General features: G+C 52.0%; 1 protein-coding gene across 2 annotated transcripts in view; it reads right to left on the reverse strand.

The window, feature by feature from the left end:
* Positions 1-12,035: 12,035 nt before the first annotated feature.
* The window catches only part of LOC140458563 (uncharacterized), a 183,786-nt gene continuing 173,982 nt past the window's right edge, over positions 12,036-21,839 (reverse strand). For both annotated transcript variants that reach the window (XM_072553338.1, XM_072553337.1), the window contains one exon: positions 12,036-13,821. In XM_072553338.1, the coding sequence (XP_072409439.1) occupies positions 13,423-13,821 (399 nt within the window). In that variant the 3' untranslated portion in view covers positions 12,036-13,422. The remainder of the gene's footprint in view (positions 13,822-21,839) is intronic.

Consider the following 21,839-nt stretch of genomic DNA (forward strand, 5'->3'; position numbering starts at 1 on the left):
GTTGCAGGTTTCGGGATTTATATGTTTCAGTAAGAACAGAGAAGATGGTAAAAGAGGGATGTGGTGTGGCATTGTTGGCCAAGGACAGTATTACAGTTGCAGAAAGAATGTTTGCGGACTCGTCAACTGAGGTAGTATGGGCTGAGGTTAGAAACAGGAAACGAGAGGTCACTCTGTTAGGAGTTGTCTATAGGCCTCCGATTAGTTCCAGAGATGTAGAGGAAAGGATAGCAAAGATGATTCTCGATAGGAGTGAGAGAGACAGGGTAGTTGTCATGGGGGACTTCAACTTTCCAAATACTGACTGGGAACACTATACTACGAGTACTATAGATGGGTCAGCTTTTGTGCAGTGTGTGCAGGACGGCTTCCTGACACAGTATGTAGACAGGCCAACAAGGGGCGAAGCTACATTAGATTTGGGACTGGGTAATGAGTCCGGCCAGGTGTTAGACTTGGAAGTAGGTGAGCACTCTGGTGATAGCGATCACAATTCTGTTATGTTTACTTTAGTGATAGAAAGGGATAGGTGTATACCACTGAGCAAGACTTAGAGCTGGGGGAAGGGCAATTACGATGCGATTAGGCATGATTTAGGAAGCATAGGATGGGGAAGGAAACTACAGGGGATGGGCACATTAGAAATGTGGAGTTATTCAAGGAATAGCTCCTGTGTGTCCTAGATAGGTGTGTACCTGTCAGGCGGGGAGGAAGCTGGAGCGCGGGAGCCGTGGTTTATGAAGAAAATGGAATCTCTGCTCAAGAGGAAGAAGAAGGCTTATTTTAGAATGATGTGTGAAGGCGCAGTTAATGCGCTTGAGGGTGACAAGGTAGCCAGGAAAGACCTAAAGAGAGAGCTCAGAAGAGCCAGGAGGAGACATGAGAAGTTGTTGGCAAACAGGATCAGGGTAAACCCTAAGACTTTCTATAGTTATTTAAAGAATAAAAGAATGACGAATAAGATTAGGGCCAATCAAGGATAGTAGTGGGAAGTTGTGTGTGGAGTCAGAGCAGATAGGGGAAGTAATAAATGAATATTTTTTGATACTATTCACTCTAGAAAACAACAATGTTGTCGAGGAGATAACTGAGATACAGGCTATTATACTAGGTTGGATTGAGGTTCACAAGGAAGAGGTATTAGAAATCCTGCAGAGTGTGAAAATAGATAAGTGCCCTGGGCCGGATGGGATTTATCCTAGGATCCTCTGGGAAGCCAGGGAGGAGATTGCCGAGCCTTTGGCATTGATCTTTACATCGTTATTGTCGACAGGAGACTGGAGGATAGCAAATGTGGTTCTCCTGTTCAAGAAGGGGAGTCGAGACAACCCTGGTAATTTTAGACCAGAAAGCCTTACTTCAGTTGTCGGTAAAATGTTGGAAAAGGTGATAAGAGATAGGATTTATAATGATCTAAAAAAGAATAATTTCATTCGGGATAGTCAGCACGGTTTTGTGAAGGGTAGATCGTGCCTCACAAACCTTATTGAGTTCTTTGAGAAGGTGACCAAACAGGTAGATGAGAGTAAACCGGTTGACGTGGTGTATATGGATTTCAGCAAGGCGTTCGATAAGGCTCCCCACAGTAGGCTATTGTACAAAATGCGGAGGAATGGGATTGTGGGTGATATAGCAGTTTGGATCAGTCATTGGCTTGCTGAAAGAAGACAGAGGGTGGTGGTTGATGGGAAATGTTCATCCTGGAGTCCAGTTACCAGTGGTGTACCGCAAGGGTCGGTGTTGGGTCCACTGCTGTTCGTCATTTTCATAAATGACCTGGATGAGGGCGTAGAAGGGTGGGTTAGTAAATTTGCAGACAACACTAAGGTCGGTGGAGTTATGGATAGTGACGAAAGATGTTGTAGGTTACAAAGAGACATAGATAAACCATGAGGTTATGCTGCAGCTATGAGAAAACTCTGGTGCGGCTGCACGTGGAGTATTGTGTACAGTTCTGGTCACCACATTATAAGAAGGATGTGTAAGCTTTGGAAAGGGTGCAAAGGAGATTTACTCGGATGTTGGCTGGTATGGAGTGAAGGTCTTGCGAGGAAAGGCTGAGGGACTTGATCAGAGAGAAGAAGGTTGAGAGGTGACTTAATAGAGACATATAAGATAATCAGAGGGCTAGATTGGGTGGACAGGGAGAGCTTTTTTCCAAGTATGGGGACGGCGAGCACGAGGGGCTACAGTTTGAAATTGAGGGTTGATAGAAATAGGACAGATGTCAGAGGTAATTTCTTTACTCAGAGAATAATAAGGGTATGGAATGCTTCGCCTGCAATGGTAGTAGATTCACCAACTTTAAGTAGATTTAAGTCGTCATTGGACAAGCATATGGAAGTACATGAAATAGTATAGGTTAGATGGGCTTTAGCTTGGTATGACAGATCGGTGCAACATCGAGGGCCAAATGGCCTGTACTGCGCTGTAATGTTCTCTGTTCTATCAGTTTATGAAGTTATCCTGCTATTTTTCATTTCAGGGAATTGCAACCACACATTGTACACCAGATGTGCTTTCTGCAAAGGCATGAACAGATGCAGTTAAACATCCTTCAGATCATACCCAGTATCCTTTGCAAGAAACAATATAATTCCATTTACTTTCCAAATCACTTTCTTCATCTACATATTAACTTGATGTGGTTTATGTACTAGGACTCACTTTCTGCATTCTGCCTCCAGTTATATAATTTACTGTTGTTTTATGGTTCCTCCAAAACACAGAGTTCCCATCACCCACATTGTACTGTTTATTTTGTGAAGGTTTGCTCACTGCCCTCCCCTGTCTGTATCGCATTGCAGATGCTCTGCCTCAACTTGGCATCTTATTGAATGACTGTCCTGGTGTATGAACGAATTTAACTACAGTCCATTCAGCACCTTCATCCAAATCATTACACTGGATTGTAAACTGTTGATGAACTCACACTGATCCCTCAGAAATTCCACGAGTTACAGCTTTCCAACCTGACAACAAGTAATTATCTCTCCTGTATTTCCTGGTAGCTGACCAAGGCTCGCTTGTTCCTATGTAATAGCCTAGTGAGGTTGTATGGCCTCCTCCTGTGCAGTATTGCTGGTTGTCAAGGTGTTTCTGAGCTCAGCAATATTCCATCAAGGCCATCTGTTGTCAGAACTGGAGATCGTTCTGTCAATGATACTGATGGCTGAGAGTTTAAAAGATGAGCACAACATTTATACTAACATTTGAGTAGAACACTACACGGTCAAACATGCTATCTTTCAGATGCAGCAATGGATCATTCTGCAATCTCAGTCATGTCCTCAATTTTCACCAGAAGGTTATCGAAGAGGTGGGGCAATTTCTCATTAACATGAGTTCCTTTCACAACACAACCAGTAAAGATAATCTTCATCAGTAATTTCAATTTTGATGTTGGTGATGTGTTGTAAAATTCCTGCAGTCACTACAAATTAAAATAAACAATTGTCTATGAGGGGTGATCTTATAGAGCTTTATAAAATCATCACAGGCATGGATCGGTTAAATACGCACGGTCTTTTTCCCAGGTAAGTTGGGGGAATCCAAAACTAGACACCATAGGTTTATGGTGAGTGGTAAAAGTTTTAAAGAAGACCCAAGGAGAAAGGGGTGTGTGTATGAAATAAGCTGCCCGAGGAAGTGGTGGAGGCTGGTACAATTACAACATTTAAAAGGCATCTGAATGGGCACATGAACAGTAAGGATGCAGAGGGAAATTGACCAAATGCTGGCAAGTGAAACTAAATAAATTTAAGGAACTGATTGGTTGGGTTAAGATGGACCAAAGGGGCTGTTTCCGTGCTGTCTCTCTCTGTGACTAGATACTTCATTCTATTCCTCTCCAATTCCATGGGGGTTTGGGGGGTGGGGTGCAGAATGACCTTCTCCAGTCTCATTGTAACGATGTGAGTGGCTGAATGGGATATTTCTCTCCATCTGTAACAGCATCGAGGGGTGCTGGGAAAGAAAACACATGGGCTAGGAATTGCAGTTTGCCAGTCGGCCCGTTGACCTTGTTGCTCAATGTGGAAAGATTACGGCTGGTCTGTTTGTGGCTGAACACCCCTTTCCCATCCTTTCTCAATAAATACTGACTCTCCTGCCCATCGAAGATTGGGGAGGTCAGCTTCGAGTATCTCCAATGACCCAGTATTCACGGTTCCCTGGGAATGACACCACCACAGACAGTACAACATTAAGCAGAAAGGACCATCTTTACCTCAATCTTAAATGGGGGACACCTTAATTTGAAAGTGCGTTAACCTCACAGCAAGTTACTTTCTCGTTTGAGAATTAATGACAACAAACAGGAAAAGACAGACCATTCAGCCCCTTAAACCCGTCCGACATTCCTATTGACTCTGTTCAGTAAAGTATTCATCAAACTCAGCCTTCACTGCTCTCTTGGATAGACAATTCCGATGTTGTAAACCGTAGAAGATACGAAATTGGTGCAGAACTGGATTATTTGGCTCGTTGAACCTGATCTGCTGTTCGATAATGCCCGGCACGTTTCTCAACACAATTCTCCTGCCTGCTCTCTGTAACATTTGATCCCTTTATTCATCAAAGATTATCTATCTCTGTCTTCAATACAGAACTGTGTCTGTGCCGCCGAATGTCTGTATGCGTGTGTGTGTTTTGGGTTATTGGCAGGAGACAGGGTGGTGGAGGGGGGTTGTCTTTGGGACTGGAGGTCTGTGACCAGAGGTGGTCCACATGGATTGGTGCTGGAGCCACTTTTGGTTTCACTTACATCAATGATTTAGATGAGAATTATAGAAGGTGTGGTGAACAAGTTTACGGATGACACCAAGATTAGTTGTACAGTGAACAGTGAAGAATGTTTTATTAGATTACAAAGAAATCTATACAAATTGGATCAACGAATCATAGAGTTGTACAGCATGGAAACTGACCCTTTGGTCCAACTCATTCATGCCAAACAGAGGTCCTAAATTATTTTACTTTCATTTTCCAGCATTTATTCTATATCCATCTTTCCTATTTATATACCCATCCAGATGCCTTTTACACGTTGTAATTGTACCAGACTCCACTACTTACTCTGGCAGCTCATTCCATACATGCATCATCCTCTGTCTGAAACTGTTCCCCTTCAGACCATTTCAAATCTTGTCCATCTCACCTTAAATCTCTGTCCTCTAGCTTTGGACTTCCCTATCCTGGGGAGAAGCCATTGACTACTCACATATCTATGCCCCTCATGATTTTATAAACCTCTCGAAGGTTCAAGTTTAACTCGAAACAACCCAAATGGCTGTATTTTCAGTCACCCCGGGCCTAAGTTCTACATCAAATCACATTTCTAAAGTCATTTTAATCAACGTGTTCAGACATATAATGAAACACGTCTGTAGGATTTGTATCTAGAATTTTGGTCCCAGAGGAAGGGACACGACCGCCACATGGCAATTGTCCCTGATGGTGCAGCATTAGCCTCCTGTGGGTTTGTTCATCACCCTGTTCTGACATGCATGACACGCTTCCGTGACAGGAAGGACCTGAATCGAAACCTTTATGTCCACCACTACGGACACTACAACACAAATTCAGGAATTAGATTCGAATCCAGAGGTTTGGGTCAGAGGCAAAGGCATTGCCCACTACGCAAGACCTAGGTCATATCCAGAATTTGGGTCACATTTGAAATGCGAGCTTGCACATCTGTGTGGGGATTCATTAAAATCTGGATAACTTTACTGAATTAAATAATCAAAATAATTGCAATTGTAGAAAATGCAAGGTATTTACTTCAACTGCAGGATTTTGTGTGCATATGTTCTGCCATCAAGGTAAACTATGAATATCTTTAATTGCTTGGTTAGGATTCCCAGCTGGAAAGGCTATCCTCTGTAGTAGGCAATATTAGGGAAGAAATCCTGCTGACACGATGATGGATCTTGAATAGATGTTATTACTGAACACCCGACACAAAGAAAGAGCATACTTTCAGGGTTCAAAACACTGATCAGTATTCCCCACTGGTAACGTGTGTCTGCCCTCTTCCTAAAACCATTAAATGATACAAGGCAGCTAATTACTTTCCAGCCTCTCTCCCATGGTACTATCACTCACAGGGCTAAAGAATGGCAGATGGATTTTAATATCAATAAATGCGAGATATTCCACTTTGGTAAAACAAACAAGGTGAACACATATACAATTAAACCTTAGGACATTGGTAGTATCATAGAGTAGAGTGACCAATGGGTTCATGTTTAATTCTTTGAAGTTTGCGTCACGTGTAGATGGGATGGTTAAGAAGGCATTTGGCACACTTCCCTTCATTGCTCAGACCTTTCAGGACAGGAGTTGGGAAATTGTGTTCAGGGTGTACACGACATTCGTGAGACCTCTCCTGGAATAATGTGTGCAGTTCTGCTCGCCCTGTTTCACTGAGGATAAGATTCAGCTGGAGAAGGTTCAGAAGAGATTTGCCAGGCTGTTGCTGGGAATGGAATGTTTGAGTTATATGGACAGGCTGGGACATTTTCTCCTGAAGCGTAGGAGGTTGAGACGTAATCTGCGTGGGCGGCACAGTTGCTCAGTGGTTGGCACTGCTGCGTCACAGCACCAGGGTCCCAGGTTCGATTCCAGCCTTGGGCGACTGCCTTTGTGGAATTGGCACATTATCCCCGTGTCTGCGTGGGCTTCTTACAGGTGCTCTGGTTTCTTCCCACAGTCACACAAAAAAAAATGTGCAGGTCAGGTGAATTGGTCATGTTAAATTGCCCATAAGGTTAGATGCTTCAGTCAGAGGGAAATGGGTCTGGGTGGGTTACTCTTCCAAGTGACGGTGTGGACCTGAAGGGCCTGTTTCCACACTGTAGGTAATCTAAACTTACAGAGATCTACGTAACGATATTTGGCTCCTAATGGTAAAAACATCTCATCAAAAGACCCAGCAATCACTTCCTGACCTTCGCACAGAGTTCCCGGGTACACCTGATCAGGACCCAATATGTGCAATTTTTATACACTGCATGTGGTTCGTGTATGGAATGAACTTCCTGAAGAAGTGATGGATTGTGGCTAAAGTTACAACGTTTAAAAAAAACATTTGATGAAGTACATGAATTAGACAAGGTTTGTAAATGAATGGGCCAAGTGCAGGCAGGTGGGACTGGTCGAATTTGGGATTATGGTCAGCATGGACTGTATGGGCCGACAGTACTGTGTCCAAACCCATTGTCTAACTCTATGACTGTATGTGTGTTTGTGTGCCCAAGCACGTACATTCATATTTCTGTCTGTTTCTGTATGTCTATATGTCTCTGTGTGCCTCTCTGCGTTCATCTATCTTTCTGTGCAAGTTGTGTGTGTCCCTGCATTAGTGTGTGTATGTATGTTTGTGTCTCTGTCTCTGCATCTCTCTGCAATGGGAACTCATTTGTTTTGGCAGTGAATGATTGAAATCGGGGTCAAAGCCTATCACCGTCTGTCCCTCTCCCTCTGTCTATCCTGCTTTTGTTTGAGGTTATACAATGCAGTGGTGGTCTGGTTTAGTACTTTGCAATCCTTTCTCACACGGAAGATTATATGGAAGTGTAAGTAGCTATACATTGTAAGCCTTCTTCAGAAAGAGCAACAAATTCATCAACAAGTGCGATTGTGTTTGTGTTTGTGCGTGTGTGGGTAAGTGTGTGTGAGTGGCAGTGTGTGTGTGTGTCTGTGTTTGTGTCCGTCTGTGTGTTAGTGCATGTGTCTCTGTATGTGGCTGTGTATGTCTGTGTGCGTGCATGTGTGTATCTGTGTCTGTATGTGTGTGCATGTATCTGTGTGTGCCTGTGTGCGTGTGTGTCTCTGTGCTTGTGTCTGCGTTGTGTGCATGAGTCATTTTGTCTGTGTATGTCTATGTGCTTGTGTGTGGGGGTCTGTTGTGTATGCAATGCAAGTTTGTGCGTATCTGTGTGTGTGAACATATCTTTGTGTGTGTGTCTGTGTGCTTGTGTATGTGTCTATTCGTTTGTGTGCGTGTTTTTGCATGTGTGTGTTGTGTCTGGGTGCCTGTGAGCGTGTGCGTCTGTATAAGTGTCTGTGTACACGGGCGCATGTGTGTGTGCATGCCTGTGTATGTGCGTGGGTTGAGTGTGCGTCTGTGGGTATGGCATGTGGGTGTCTGCGTGTCTTTGTGCGTCTGAGTGTGTGTATGTATGTCTGTCTGTGGTGTGTGTCTCTGTGTGTATGAAGATTTTTGTCTCTGTGTGTGCATCTGTGTGCATGTATGTATGTGTCTTCGATTGTATGGTTTTGCGATTGTGCATAGTATGATCTGTGGGTGTCTGAGTGTGTGTAGTATGAATGTCTCTGTGTAGTGTATGAGTGTGTGTGGCGTGTGCATATTTCTCTTTGCATCTGTGTGTGTTATCTTTGTGTGTGTCAGGGTATGCACATCTCCGTGTGTCTGCATGTGTATGTCCATGTATGTGTCTACATGCGTGCGTCTGTGTGTGCCTGTGCATGTGGTGTGTGTGTGCACGTGTGTGTACGTGTCACTTTGAGTGTGTGTCTGTGTGTGTGTGTGTGTGAGACCGTGCCTGTATGGTGTGTGTGTTTGTCTCTATTTTTCTGTGTGTGTGTGTGCGCGTGTGTGTGTGGATGCATGTATGTGCGTTTGTGTCGGTGTCTCGATGTGTGGGTGGTGTGTGGGTGTCTGTGTGTGGTGTACCTTTACTCTTTTGTGTGTATGCATGTGGTATGTGGGTGTCTCTGTGTGTGCTCATGTTTGTATGAGCCTGTGTCTGTGCGTGTGTGCGTGCGTGTGTGTGGAGTGTGAGTATACGTGTGTGGTGTTTGGGAGTGTGAGTGTGTTTCTCTTTCTCTCTGTAGGTGGTACTGTGAGCTGCGGTTCTCTCTCTCTCCCTCGCAGACTAATGATTTTCACTGTCGCTGCCACCTGTACCAGGGAAAGCGAGGTGTTGGAGGGCCAAAGAAAGAGTTACAACAACAGAAAGCTCAGCAGCTCTGGCAGCATCTGTGGAGAGAAATAAAAGTTGATGTTTCGGGTCGAGTGACCCTCCTTAAGAACTCCTGTCGGGGGATATTACTTAACTTTGAACACCACAGAGACTGCCAGACTGGCCAAACATGGATACACATAGGTACATGCACACAAATACAGAGACATATAGATACTCACTAAGACACCGACACTAACACAGACATGGAGAATCTGTCTGTATTTCTCTTGCTCAATGGTGACCTGGTCAATTTTTCACTCATACCATCTGGTGTGTGCTTATGCAGTGTGTTGTCTTTCACTTGCTCACACTAGTGGCTGTGTCAGTATTTCTGTGTGGACCGTGACTATTTGACAATTTCAATGTTCGCAGGAAGCAAACCTGGAAGAATTGTAAAATGTGTGGAGGAGAGTGTGGAAGTGCCACAGGACTTGGTGTAGTGTTCAAGTGCATGACAGATGGGGATCAATGCAGAGCAGTGTGAGGTGATGCACTTTGTTAGGAAGGACATAGAAAGACAACATAAAACAGGCCGTACCGTTATAAAGGGGGTGCAGGACCAGAGGGCCCTGAGTGTACATGAGCACAGATTATTGAAGATACCAGGAAAAGTGAGTACAGCAGTAAGTATCACAGATCAGTTTCAGTTTCTGACTTGTTTGCTGACGCAAGTATAAGAGGGAGTCTCAGTACTCACTTCCTGGGAGGTGGTGGTGACGATGTGTTGTGAGCCCACCCTCCTGCCCACCGAGACCGTGGGGATTCCATTTGTACCAGCTCGACAAAAAAGAGAGATGCCATCAGGGCCACGGTTTCTAAGTTGTGTCGGGGGGGAAACAGAACTGCCAGTGGGTTTAAAGTGAGAATTGCCCTTCACTGAATATTGCTCCTTACTCGGTCGGTGGGACGTGGATGTTTCAGAATCTCCACATGAGGTGTCCCGGTCCTCTCCGGCTCGTACCAGGGTCCTCCCCACATGGCGGGGGATAAGTGAAAGGCAATGGATATCGGACAGTCCACCACCCGGCTTGGCCCTTTCTGTCGTATTCAAGGATGTTTCTCCTGGAATGGGAGAAAGTGAGGGAGGGAGTGAGGTTTGGAGTGGGTGACCCTGCAGTTAATGCAGGTATAGGTGGGGGTGGGGGGAGATATGGTGAGTTGTCCGGAGGGAGTCAGTCCACAGTGTTGTATCCATGCCGTGTTATTAGTGGGGTGGGTGTGGGGGTAAAGTGTAGGGAAGAGAGAGAGAAAGAGACAGAGAGAGAGTGAGAGAGAGAAGGTGCTGCATGCAGTAGTGAGAGTGGTGGAACATGAGCCTTGTTCGGGGGTCGGTGCTTTAACAGATATACAGTGAGTGTGAGGGAGCAGAGAGAATACAGTGACCCTTATCCTGACAGAGTGGGGAAAGTTATTGAAGCTTGTCCTTTATCGCTGGACATTTCTTCAGACTGGAGAGGTGAGTTTGATCAGATAACACCAGGAAAATAGCTCAGCCTCGTGCGGACGATCCCTCTGTCACAGTCATTGAAAATGTCAATGAAACAAATTATTGTTAAAATCTGTCCAATGAGTCATAGATTCTGTTGAAACCAATTTCAGTTACAGAGATGCAGAACAAATGCTCATTTGACCTCACAGCAAGATCCGTTTTTCCCATATTTCCAGGAAGACTGGCTCATGGTACAGGATGCTATTTAAATGCCTATATTTCAGCATTCTGAAAACTCGGAACACATCCTTCCATGACACTGTCTCTCGGTCTCCCCCTCTCTGCCTACTTCACAATCCCCTCCCATGTGGTAATATTTAAATTGATTCCCCCGCCACCACTCTATGTCAGTGATGTTCACACCCAAAGCATCCCCTTGTCATGGCACAATGGAGATATGGATCTGTAAATGGATGGGAGCTGTACATCCTGTCACTTCCAGCATGGGCTGCAAGTTTCCCCACACTGGGCAGGGATCTCACACAGTGTTACTGAGAAATGCACGGGGGTGATGTACACAGCTCTACATTCTGGGAGGATAACTGCACCTGGTTTACAGATCAATGCACTGGGGTGGTGTACACAGCTTCACATGCTGGGAGGGTAACTGCACCTGGTTTACAGATCAATGCACTGGGGTGGTGTACACAGCTTCACATGCTGGGAGGGTAACTGCACCTGGTTTACAGATCAATGCACTGGGGTGGTGTACACAGCTTCACATGCTGGGAGAGTAAGTGCTGCTGGTTTACAGATCAATGCACTGGGGTGGTGTACACAGCTTCACATGCTGGGAGGGTAAGTGCACCTGGGTTACAGATCAATGCACTGGGGTGGTGTACACAGCTTCACATGCTGGGAGGGTAAGTGCACCTGGTTTACAGATCATGCACCGGGGTGGTGTACACCGTCCTACATGCTGGGAGGGCAACTGCTCCTGGGTTACAGATCAATGCACTGGGTGGCCTATACAGCTCAAGATGCTGGTTAGGGGGGTGGGGGGGCGGTAACTGCCCCTGGTTTTAGATCAATGCACTGGGGTGGGGGTACACAGTCCTACATACTGAGAGTGGAACTGCTCCTGGTTGATAGACTAATGCACTGGGGTGGTGTACACAGCTTTGCCTGCTGGATGGGTAACAGCTCCTGGTTTACTGATCAATTTACTGGGGTAGTGTACACAGCTCTACACGCTGGAAGGGTAACTGTTCCTTGTTTTCAGATCAATGCTTTGGGGCGGGATATACATCTCTACGTGTTTGGAGGGTTACTTCTACTGGTTTCTAAATTAATTCACGGGTGATCACTGCACAGGTCGCTGTGCTGGTCAGACTATCTTATTGAGGTTTACAGATAATGCAATGATGTGGTCTATGCAGCTCCCCATGCTGGATGGATACTTGTTTCATATATTAGTGCACTGCTGTGGGCACAGCTCCCTATCCTGGACAGATATCTAGTCCGGGTTTATAGATTAATACACTGCTGTGGTCTGCACGGCTCCCCGTCCTGGACAGATATCTAGTCCGGGTTTATAGATCAATGCACTGCTGTGGTCTGCAAAGCTCCCTGTCCTGGACAGATATCTAGTCCGGGTTTATAGATCAATGCACTGCTGTGGTCTGCATGGCTCCCCGTCCTGGACAGATATCTAGTCCGTGTTTATAGATCAATGCACTGCTGTGGTCTGCACAGCTCCCCGTGCTGGACAGATATCTAGTCCGGGTTTATAGATCAATGCACTGCCGTGGGCTGCACAGCTCCCCATGCTGGACATCCCCTGAGCTTGACAAATATCTAGTCTGTGTTTATAGATCATTTCTCGAGTGTGGTCTGCACTGCTTCCCATGCCGAATATTTGCTGGAGGAACAGAGCAATCCAGATCGCATCCGGAGGTGCAGAATTTGATATTTTGGATGTAAGCCTTCTTCAGGACACTTGCAGAAGGGTTACACCCGAAACATCGACTTCTCCACCTCCCGATGCTGCCTGGCTTGCTGTGTTCTCCCAGCTTCCTGCCTGTCTACTGTGGATTCCAGCAACTGCAGCTTTTCTGTCTCTATCCCAGCTTCCCATACTGGACAGATGTCTTGTCTGCGTTTGAAGATAAGACATGATCTGTGCAGTGTTCCACGCTGGACAGATTCCAGGATTGTATTGACCAGAGCAATGGATGCATCTGCACAGTGTTCCACTTTGAACAGATTGCTGGGTTGTGCGGAGCAGAACACCAGCCTGGCCTGCACAGTGTTCCACGGTGAACAGATAGCTCCTCTGGGTTTATGTTCTGAAAGGTGGATTGAGAACGTGTTCTATCTAACACTTTCAGCTGATCTGGCAATGATATTCGTTCCCATTCCTGTGATTGGACCCTCCGTCTCTCGCCGCATGAAAATTACAGTGTGTACAGGCACAGTATATCATGTTGCTGGGGTGGGTGGGGGGAAATGTGATGGACAGGTCACGGAGTTCCCCGGAAAGTTCAGTCCCTGACATTGTTTGTGAACGGCTGGACATCAGTGAATTGAACAAACGATAAGATCCCGATGGAAGAGATCCCGTTCCAGGGAGAAGGAGACACTGTTCCGAAGGCCCCTCAGGCAGTTAAAGGAGGGAATACGTTTTCCCTGTGTTTACATTTCTTCACGACACAGGATCGACCACAATTTAGACCAAAATACAGAAATTCCCAAACTCCGTTTGTCTTCAGGAAACTGGGAGAGAATCCTTCAGGACAGCAACGTTTCCACCCTCCGTATTAGAAACTGGGAAGGAGTGACCTGTGTCTGCTCTCGAGTGATCGAGAGTGTGGGAATGTTCTAGAAACCATCTGTCCGTATGGATATGTCTCTGTGTGTTTGGGGAGGGAGGGTTTCTTGTGGTTTATGTCACATTTTTGTCAGTAATTCCGACCTTCCCATTTGTTATTCCAGCTCCAATTATTTTAATAAATCCCTGAATACAGGGACACATTTGAAAATCTCACTGGGTCCCCAATCAAACGGGTCCCTTTGCCTCCAGGCTGATGGATAATGGCTTTGTTTTCCTTCCTCACAGTTAACGTAGTGACCATCTACGTCCTGCTTTATAAAGATTGTGGATTGTCTCCATGTGTCAGACGTTACCTGGGGGCCATGGCAGCGGCGGATCTCCTGGTCATTATCCTCGACCTGATTCTGAGACACATTCCCATTGTTTATCGGGAACAGTTTTATTTCCTGGCCCTCGTCCGCGTGTGTAATATCCACGCCGTCCTGCTTTATGCAGCCACTGACTGCTCTGTCTGGTTCACCGTCACTTTCACCTTTGATCGGTTTGTGGCCATTTGTTGCCAGAAGCTGAAAAGTAAATATTGCAGTGAGAAAACGGCGGCTGTGGTTCTGGGAGCAGTGACTGTGCTGAGCTGTTTAAAGAACATTTCCTGGTATTTTATTCTCACGGCTTGGTATTGGCTGGTGAATGCCCCCTGGTTTTGTGAGGTAACAGATGCTGTTTATGACTCCCATGTCTGGGCCACAATCGAGTTCCTCCACCACATTCTAACCCCGTGTGTCCCATTTCTCCTGATTCTGCTGCTCAATGTTCTCACCGTCAGACACATTTTGGTGACCAGCAGAGCCCGCAGGAGACTCCGCGCTCACACCAATGGGGACGCTCAGTCTGACACAGAAATGAGAAACCGAAAAAAATCCATCATTTTACTGTTTGTGATCTCAGCCAATTTCGTCCTGTTATGGTCAATGTTCATGCTGTATTCTATATGGAGACGGATGTTTGATATTGGGTATCGGTCTGTGCATCTCGATCCCTTTGTGCAGGAATTGGGCTTCATGCTGCAGCTCCTCAGTTGCTGCACAAACACCGCGATTTATGCCGTGACCCAGACTAAGTTCAGGCAGCAGGTGAAGAATGTGCTGAAATATCCCTTCACCCAAATCCATCCATCAATCAAATTCCCTCATTAATCAATCCATCCGGGATTTCCTCAGTTCAGTCCAGTGTTTCAGCAATGGAGCAGCGTGTCAACTGAGGGTAGCGCTGGTTTGTCCATCCTTATCCCACAGGGGGGGTTACAGGGAAACATCTCAATGTTTCTGTCAACTCAAAGGTCAGTGTGAAAAAGCACCATCCCACTGACTGTATCCATCACTTCCATTTGTAACCAATAAAAATGTTGATTAAAGCGTGCCGAGCAGCAGAGTGACTGATGTTGTTGTGTGTCTTTATGTTGGAGAAGCTGAGCTGGAGAGAGACAGACTCAGCCCCAAGTCCTGGTCCTCAGGGAAGGGGAGGGCACCACGCCCTGAGCTCAGGAGCTGAGTTTAATTCCCTCTGTCCCCCCTACTCCAACGTGGCCTCCGCATTTCCTCTCTCCTACTCTTTCTCCTCAATTCTCTCCCTCTCTCTTACCACATCTCCCTTTCACTCTCCCTCATCCCCCCTCTCTCATACACACCCTCAAACCCCGGTTTCTCCACCTGCCTCCACACTTCCCTTTCCCCCTCACTCACTCTCCTGCCGTCTCTGTCTCCCTCCCACAATTCCATCTCTACCCCAATTCCCACTCCTCCCACCTCCTAATTTTCACTCTCACCCACGTAGCCTCACCATCACCCCACAACACACACACACACACACACACACACACACAGTCTCAGGGTCAGAGGGAGAGGGAAGACCAGGGAGACAGTGTGTCAGAGAGGGAGGGAAGGAGGACGAGGAGACAGAGGAAGGGGGCAAGAGAGATAGGGAAGGAGAGAGAGAGAGAGAAAAAGAGAGAGGGTAGAATGAGAGAGAATGAGGTGTCGAGTGAGTGAGGGGGTGGGAGAGAGACAGGGGATGAGAGATGGGGGCAGTAGAGAGGGGGATGGCAAGAGAGAGATAAAGGAAGGTCGAGAGAGAGGGGGGCAAGAGACAGCGAGAGAGAGAGAGAGAGGGATGCGAGAGAGAGAGAAGGGATGAGAGAGAGAGGACAAGAGAGAGAAAGGCCGAGAGGGAGAGGGTGAGAGAGAGAGACGGCGAGAAAGAGAAACGCAACGAGAGCATAAGAGGGAGAGAGAGACCGAGTGAGGGAGGGAGGAGAAAGAGAGGGACAAAAGAGAAAGAGGGAGGGTAACAGACCGAGAGGGGCGAGGTAGTGGGAGGCGAGAGGGAATGCGTGTGAGAGAGAGAGAGAGAGAGAGAGAGATGGAATGATGGAGAGTGCGAGGGCGAGAGAAAGACGAGGGTGAGAGAGAGAGATAGTGAGACAGAGGACGGGCAAGGAATAAAGGGGTGTGTGAGAAGGGTGTCGGGGGCGGGAGAGAGGGAGAGGTTGAGAGTGAGAGCGAGCGCAAGTAAACAAAAGAGGGCGAAGCAGTGATAGAGACAGAGGAAGAGAGACAGAGTGAGAGGGAGGGAGGGAGAAAAGGGGCAAGAGAGAGTGTGGGATTGGAAGGCATGCACAGGCTGGTGAAAGAGACAGAGAGAGAGAGATGGTGAGAGAGGAGAGACAGAGGAAGGGCGAAAAGGAGAGAGGAATGCGTTAGTGTAGGCGACAGAGAGGGCGGGCGAGAGAGAGATGGGGAGAGAGAGGGGGTGCGAGATGGGGAGGGCGAAAGAGAGGGAAGTGCGAGTGAGGGGACGGCGAGAGAGAAGAGAGAGAGGGGCGAGAGAGAGAGAGGGAAGGGCAGAGAGAGAGGGAAGCGAGAGAGAGAGGGAAGCGCGAGAGACAGGGAAGCGTGAGAGAGAAGGGAGGGAGAAAGGGGAGGGAGAGAGAAAGGGGAGGGATAGAGAAAGGGGAGGGAGAGAGAAAGGGGAGGGAGAGAGAAAGGGGAGGGAGAGAGAAAGGGGAGGGCGGGAGAGCGGAGGGCGGGAGAGCGGAGGGCGGCAGAGCGGAGAGCGGGAGATGAGGGGCAGATAGAGGGAAGGATGAGAGAAGGGAGGGCAGAAGGACGAGAGAGGGGAGGGAGAGAGGGGTGGGCGAATGAGAGACAAGGGCGAGAGCGGGGAGGGCGAGAGCAGGGAGGGCGAGAGCGGGGAGGGCGAGAGCGAGGAGGGCGAGAGAGGGGAGGGCGAGAGAGGGGAGGGCGAGAGAGGGGAGGGCGAGAGCGAGGAGGGCGAGAGAGGGGAGGGCGAGAGAGGGGAGGGCGAGAGAGGGGAGGGCGAGAGAGGGGAGGGCGAGAGAGGGGAGGGCGAGAGAGGGGAGGGCGAGAGAGGGGAGGGCGAGAGAGGGGAGGGCGAGAGAGGGGAGGGCGAGAGAGGGGAGGGCGAGAGAGGGGAGGGCGAGAGAGGGGTGGGCGAATGAGAGACAAGGGCGAGAGCGGGGAGGGCGAGAGAGGGGAGGGCGAGAGAGGGGAGGGCGAGAGCGGGGAGGGCGAGAGCGGGGAGGGCGAGAGAGGGAAGGGCGAGAGAGGGAAGGGCGAGAGAGGGAAGGGCGAGAGAGGGAAGGGCGAGAGAGGGAAGGGCGAGAGAGGGAAGGGCGAGAGAGGGGAGGGCGAGAGAGGGGAGGGCGAGAGAGGGGAGGGCGAGAGAGAGGAGGGCGAGAGAGGGGAGGGCGAGAGAGAGGAGGGCGAGAGAGGGGAGGGCGAGAGAGGGGAGGGCGAGAGAGAGGAGGGCGAGAGAGAGGAGGGCGAGAGAGGGGAGGGCGAGAGAGGGAAGTGAGAGACAGAGGGGAGGGCAGGATAGGTGAGAGCGACAGGGCAGAGGGCGAGGCAATGGAGGGTGAGAGAGGGGAGGGCAAGACAAGGGAGGGCGATGGGGCAGGGAGAGAGAGGGGTGGGTGATAGGTAAAGGGTGAGAGAGGTGACGTCGAGGGAAGGGAGGACGAGAGAGATGTCTGGAAAGGTGGAGGGCAAGAGAGGGGTGTGCAAGAGAGGAGAGGGCGAGAGAGGGGTGGGCGATAGAGGGAAGGGTGAGAGAAGGGAGGGCGACTGGACAAGAGAGGGAAGGAGAGAGAGGGGAAGGCGAGAGAAGGAAGGGTGAGAGGGGAGGGCGACAGAGGGGGAGGGCGACAGAGGGGGAGGGCGACAGAGGGGGAGGGCGACAGAGGGAGAGAGCGAGAGAGGGGGAGGGCGAGAGAGGGGGAGGGCGAGAGAGGGCGAGGGCGAGAGAGGGCGAGGGCGAGAGAGGGCGAGGGCGAGAGAGTGGGGCAAGAGAGCGGGGAGTCCGAGAGAGGCGAGTGAGAGACAGAGGGGTGTGCAAGAGAGGGGATGGCGAGAGGGTAGTGTGAGAGGGGCGAGGGAGAGAGGGGGAGGAGACAGAGTGGAGGGAGAGTGAGGGGAGAGCGAGAGAGGGGAGGGCCAGAGTGGGGCACGCGAGAGAGGGGAGGGCGAGATTGGCGAGTGAGAGACAGAGGGCGCGAAGGGAAGGGTGAGAGAGGGGAGGGCGAGAGAGGAGAGGGCGAGAGAGCGGAGTAAGAGCCAGAGAGGGGAGTACGAGCCAGAGAGGCGAGGGCGAGAGAGAGAGGCGAGGGCGAGAGAGAGAGGCGAGGGCGAGAGTCGGGGAGGGCGAGAGTCGGGGAGGGCGAGAGTGAGGAGGGCGAGAGTGAGGAGGGCGAGACTGAGGAGAGAGAGAGGGGAATGTGTGAGATAGGAGGGTGAAGAAGTTAGGGTGGAGGGACAAGAGAGGTGAGGGATAGAGAGGGGTGGGTGAGAGAGAGGCGAGGGCGAGAGTGGGGAGGGAGAGAGATGAGAGAGGGCGAGAGAGGGGAAGGCGAGAGAGGTGGAGGGCGAGATGGAGAGGGGAGGGTAAGAAAGGAGGGGACGAGCGAGTGGAGGGCGAGAGAGAAAGGGGAAGTTGGGAGAGAGGCTAAGGCGAGAGAGAGGGGAGGGCGAGAGAGGGGAGGGTGGAGGAACGAGGAAGGGATGGCGAGAGAATTGGACAGGTAAGAGCGTGGAGGGAGCAGAGGGGAGTGCGAGAGAGTTGAGGGAGAGAGAGGCAATTGCGAGAGGGGGAGGGCGAGAGAGGGGATGTTGAGAGAGAATATGCGAGAGAGGGGAGGGAGAGAGATGGGACCGAGAGAGATAGGGAGGGAGAGAGATGAGGAGGGACGGAGAGGGGAGAGCGAGAAAGAGGGTAGGGTGAGAGAAGGGGGAGTGCGAGAGACGATGAAGGCGAGAGATGGGTGCCCGAGAGAGTGAAGAGGGAGAGAGATGGGAGGGGAAGATAGGCGAGGGGGGAGATGGGGAGGTGGGTAGTGAGAGAGAGGGGCGGGCGAGAGAGGGGCGGGCGAGAGAGGGGCGGGCGAGAGAGGGGCGGGCGAGTGAGGGGCGGGCGAGTGAGGGGCGGGCGAGTGAGGGGCGGGCGAGTGAGGGGCGGGCGAGTGAGGGGCGGGCGAGTGAGGGGCGGGCGAGTGAGGGGCGGGCGAGTGAGGGGCGGGCGAGTGAGGGGCGGGCGAGTGAGGGGCGGGCAGGTGAGGGGCGGGCAGGTGAGGGGCGGGCAGGTGAGGGGAGGGCGAGTGAGGGGAGGGCGAGTGAGGGGAGGGCGAGTGAGGGGAGGGCGAGTGAGGGGAGGGCGAGAGTCGGGGAGGGCGAGAGTCGGGGAGGGCGAGAGTCGGGGAGGGCGAGTGAGGGGAGGGCGAGAGTCGGGGAGGGCGAGAGTCGGGGAGGGCGAGAGTCGGGGAGGGCGAGAGTCGGGGAGGGCGAGAGTCGGGGAGGGCGAGAGTCGGGGAGGGCGAGAGTGGGGAGGGCGAGAGTGGGGAGGGCGAGAGTGGGGAGGGCGAGAGTGAGGAGGGCGAGAGTGAGGAGGGCGAGAGTGAGGAGGGCGAGAGTGAGGAGGGCGAGAGTGAGGAGGGCGAGAGTGAGGACAGAGAGAGAGAGGGGAATGCGTGAGACAGGAGGGTGAAAGAAGTTAGGGCGGAGGGACAAGAGAAGGGAGGAATAGAGAGGGGTGGGTGAGAGAGAGGCGAGGGCGATAGTGGGGAGGGAGAGAGATGGGAGGTCGAGAGAGTGGAGGGGAGAGAGGGAAGTGTGAGAGAGGGGGAGGGCGAGAGTGGGGAGGGCGAGAGTGGGGAGTGTGAGAGAGGGGAAGGAGAGAGAGGGAAGTGCGAGAGAGGTGGAGGGCGAGATGGAGAGGGGAGGTGAAGAAAGGAGGGGACGAGCGAGTGGAGGGCGAGAGAGAAAGGGGAGGTCGAGAGAGAGGCGAAGGCGAGAGAGAGGGGAGGGCGAGATAGGGTGTGGGCGAGAGAGAGGGGAGGGTGGAGAAACGAGGAAGGGGATGGCAGGAGAGAGGGAGGGCGAGAGATGGGTTGGTGGAGGGACGAGAGAGGGGTTGGCGAGAGAGTTGGACAGGTGAGAGCGCGGAGGGCGCAGAGGGGAATGTGAGAGAGTTGAGTGCGATAGAGGCAATTGTGAGAGGGGGAGGGCGAGAGAGGGGACGTCAAGGGAGAGTATGCGAGAGAGGGGAGGGAGAGAGATGGGACCGAGAGAGATAGGGAGGGAGAGAGATGAGGAGGGACGGAGAGGGGAGAGCGAGAAAGAGGGTAGGGTGAGAGAAGGGGGAGTGCGAGAGACGATGAAGGCGAGAGATGGGTGCCCGAGAGAGTGAAGAGGGAGAGAGATGGGAGGGGAAGATAGGCGAGGGGGGAGATGGGGAGGTGGGTAGTGAGAGAGAGGTGCGGGCGAGAGAGGTGCGGGCGAGAGAGGTGCGGGCGAGAGAGGTGCGGGCGAGAGAGGTGCGGGCGAGAGAGGGGCGGGCGAGAGAGGGGCGGGCGAGAGAGGGGCGGGCGAGTGAGGGGCGGGCGAGTGAGGGGCGGGCGAGTGAGGGGCGGGCGAGTGAGGGGCGGGCGAGTGAGGGGCGGGCGAGTGAGGGGCGGGCGAGTGAGGGGCGGGCGAGTGAGGGGCGGGCGAGTGAGGGGCGGGCGAGTGAGGGGCGGGCGAGTGAGGGGCGGGCGAGTGAGGGGCGGGCGAGTGAGGGGCGGGCGAGTGAGGGGCGGGCGAGTGAGGGGCGGGCAGGTGAGGGGCGGGCAGGTGAGGGGAGGGCGAGTGAGGGGAGGGCGAGTGAGGGGAGGGCGAGTGAGGGGAGGGCGAGTGAGGGGAGGGCGAGTGAGGGGAGGGCGAGTGAGGGGAGGGCGAGTGAGGGGAGGGCGAGTGAGGGGAGGGCGAGTGAGGGGAGGGCGAGTGAGGGGAGGGCGAGTGAGGGGAGGGCGAGTGAGGGGAGGGCGAGTGAGGGGATGGAGAGAGTGGGGAGGGAGAGAGTGGGGAGGGAGAGAGTGGGGAGGGAGAGAGTGGGGAGGGTGAGAACGGTACGTTCGAGAGACAGAGGGCGAGAGAGAGGGGAGGGCAAGAACGGTGAGGGCGGGAGTATGGAGGTAAAGATAGTGGAGGGCGAGAGTGCGATAGAGTGGAGGGCAAGAGAGGGAAGTGCACTATAGGGGAGGGTCTGAGAGGGGATGGTGAGTGAGGCGAGAGCTAGAAAGGGGAGAGCGAGGAGGTCGTGTGAGTGGGCTGCAAGAGAGGGGGGGCAAGAGTGGGGGGGTGAGAGAGTGGGGGGGCGAGAGAGTGGGGGGTGCGAGAGAGTGGGGGGTGCGAGAGAGTGGGGGGTGCGAGAGAGTGGGGGGTGCGAGAGAGAGGGGGGTGCGAGAGAGTGGGGGGTGCGAGAGAGTGGGGGGTGCGAGAGAGTGGGGGGTGCGAGAGAGTGGGGGGTGCGAGAGAGTGGGGGGTGCGAGAGAGTGGGGGGTGCGAGAGAGTGGGGGGTGCGAGAGAGTGGGGGGTGCGAGAGAGTGGGGGGTGCGAGAGAGTGGGGGGCGAGAGAGTGGGGGGGCGAGAGAGTGGGGGGTCGAGAGTGGAGGTCGCGAGAGGGGCGGGCAAGAGTGAGGGGAGGGTGAGAGAGATGATAAGGTGGGAGAGGAGAGGGCAGGAGAGGTGACGTCGAGATTAGGGAGAGAGGGGGAGAACCGGGAGAGAGAGGCGAGGGAGAGTTAGGGGAGATTGTGGGAGGAGAGGGCGAGAGAGAGGTGTGTGAGAGGGAAGGGTGAGAGAAATTGGGGACAAGAGAGGGGAGGGCGCGTGAGATGGGAGGGTGAGAGACGGGAGGGCGAGAGACGGGAGGGCGAGAGACGCGGTAGAGCGAGAGACGCGGTAGAGCGAGAGAGTGGGGAGGGCGAGAGTGGGGAGGGCGAGAGTGGGGAGGGCGAGAGTGGGGAGGGCGAGAGTGGGGAGGGCGAGAGTGGGGAGGGCGAGAGTGGGGAGGGCGAGAGTGGGGAGGGCGAGAGTGGGGAGGGCGAGAGTGGGGAGGGCGAGAGTGGGGAGGGCGAGAGTGGGGAGGGCGAGAGTGGGGAGGGCGAGAAAGGGAAGAGCGAGAAACAGGGGAGGGCACGAGAGGAGAGGGCAAGAGAGGTAATGCGAGACCGGGAGGGCGAGAGAGGTGAGGGCAAGAG

This window comes from Chiloscyllium punctatum, chromosome 33 (genome assembly GCF_047496795.1).
Source record: "Chiloscyllium punctatum isolate Juve2018m chromosome 33, sChiPun1.3, whole genome shotgun sequence".
Classification (NCBI taxonomy): Eukaryota; Metazoa; Chordata; class Chondrichthyes; order Orectolobiformes; family Hemiscylliidae; genus Chiloscyllium; species Chiloscyllium punctatum.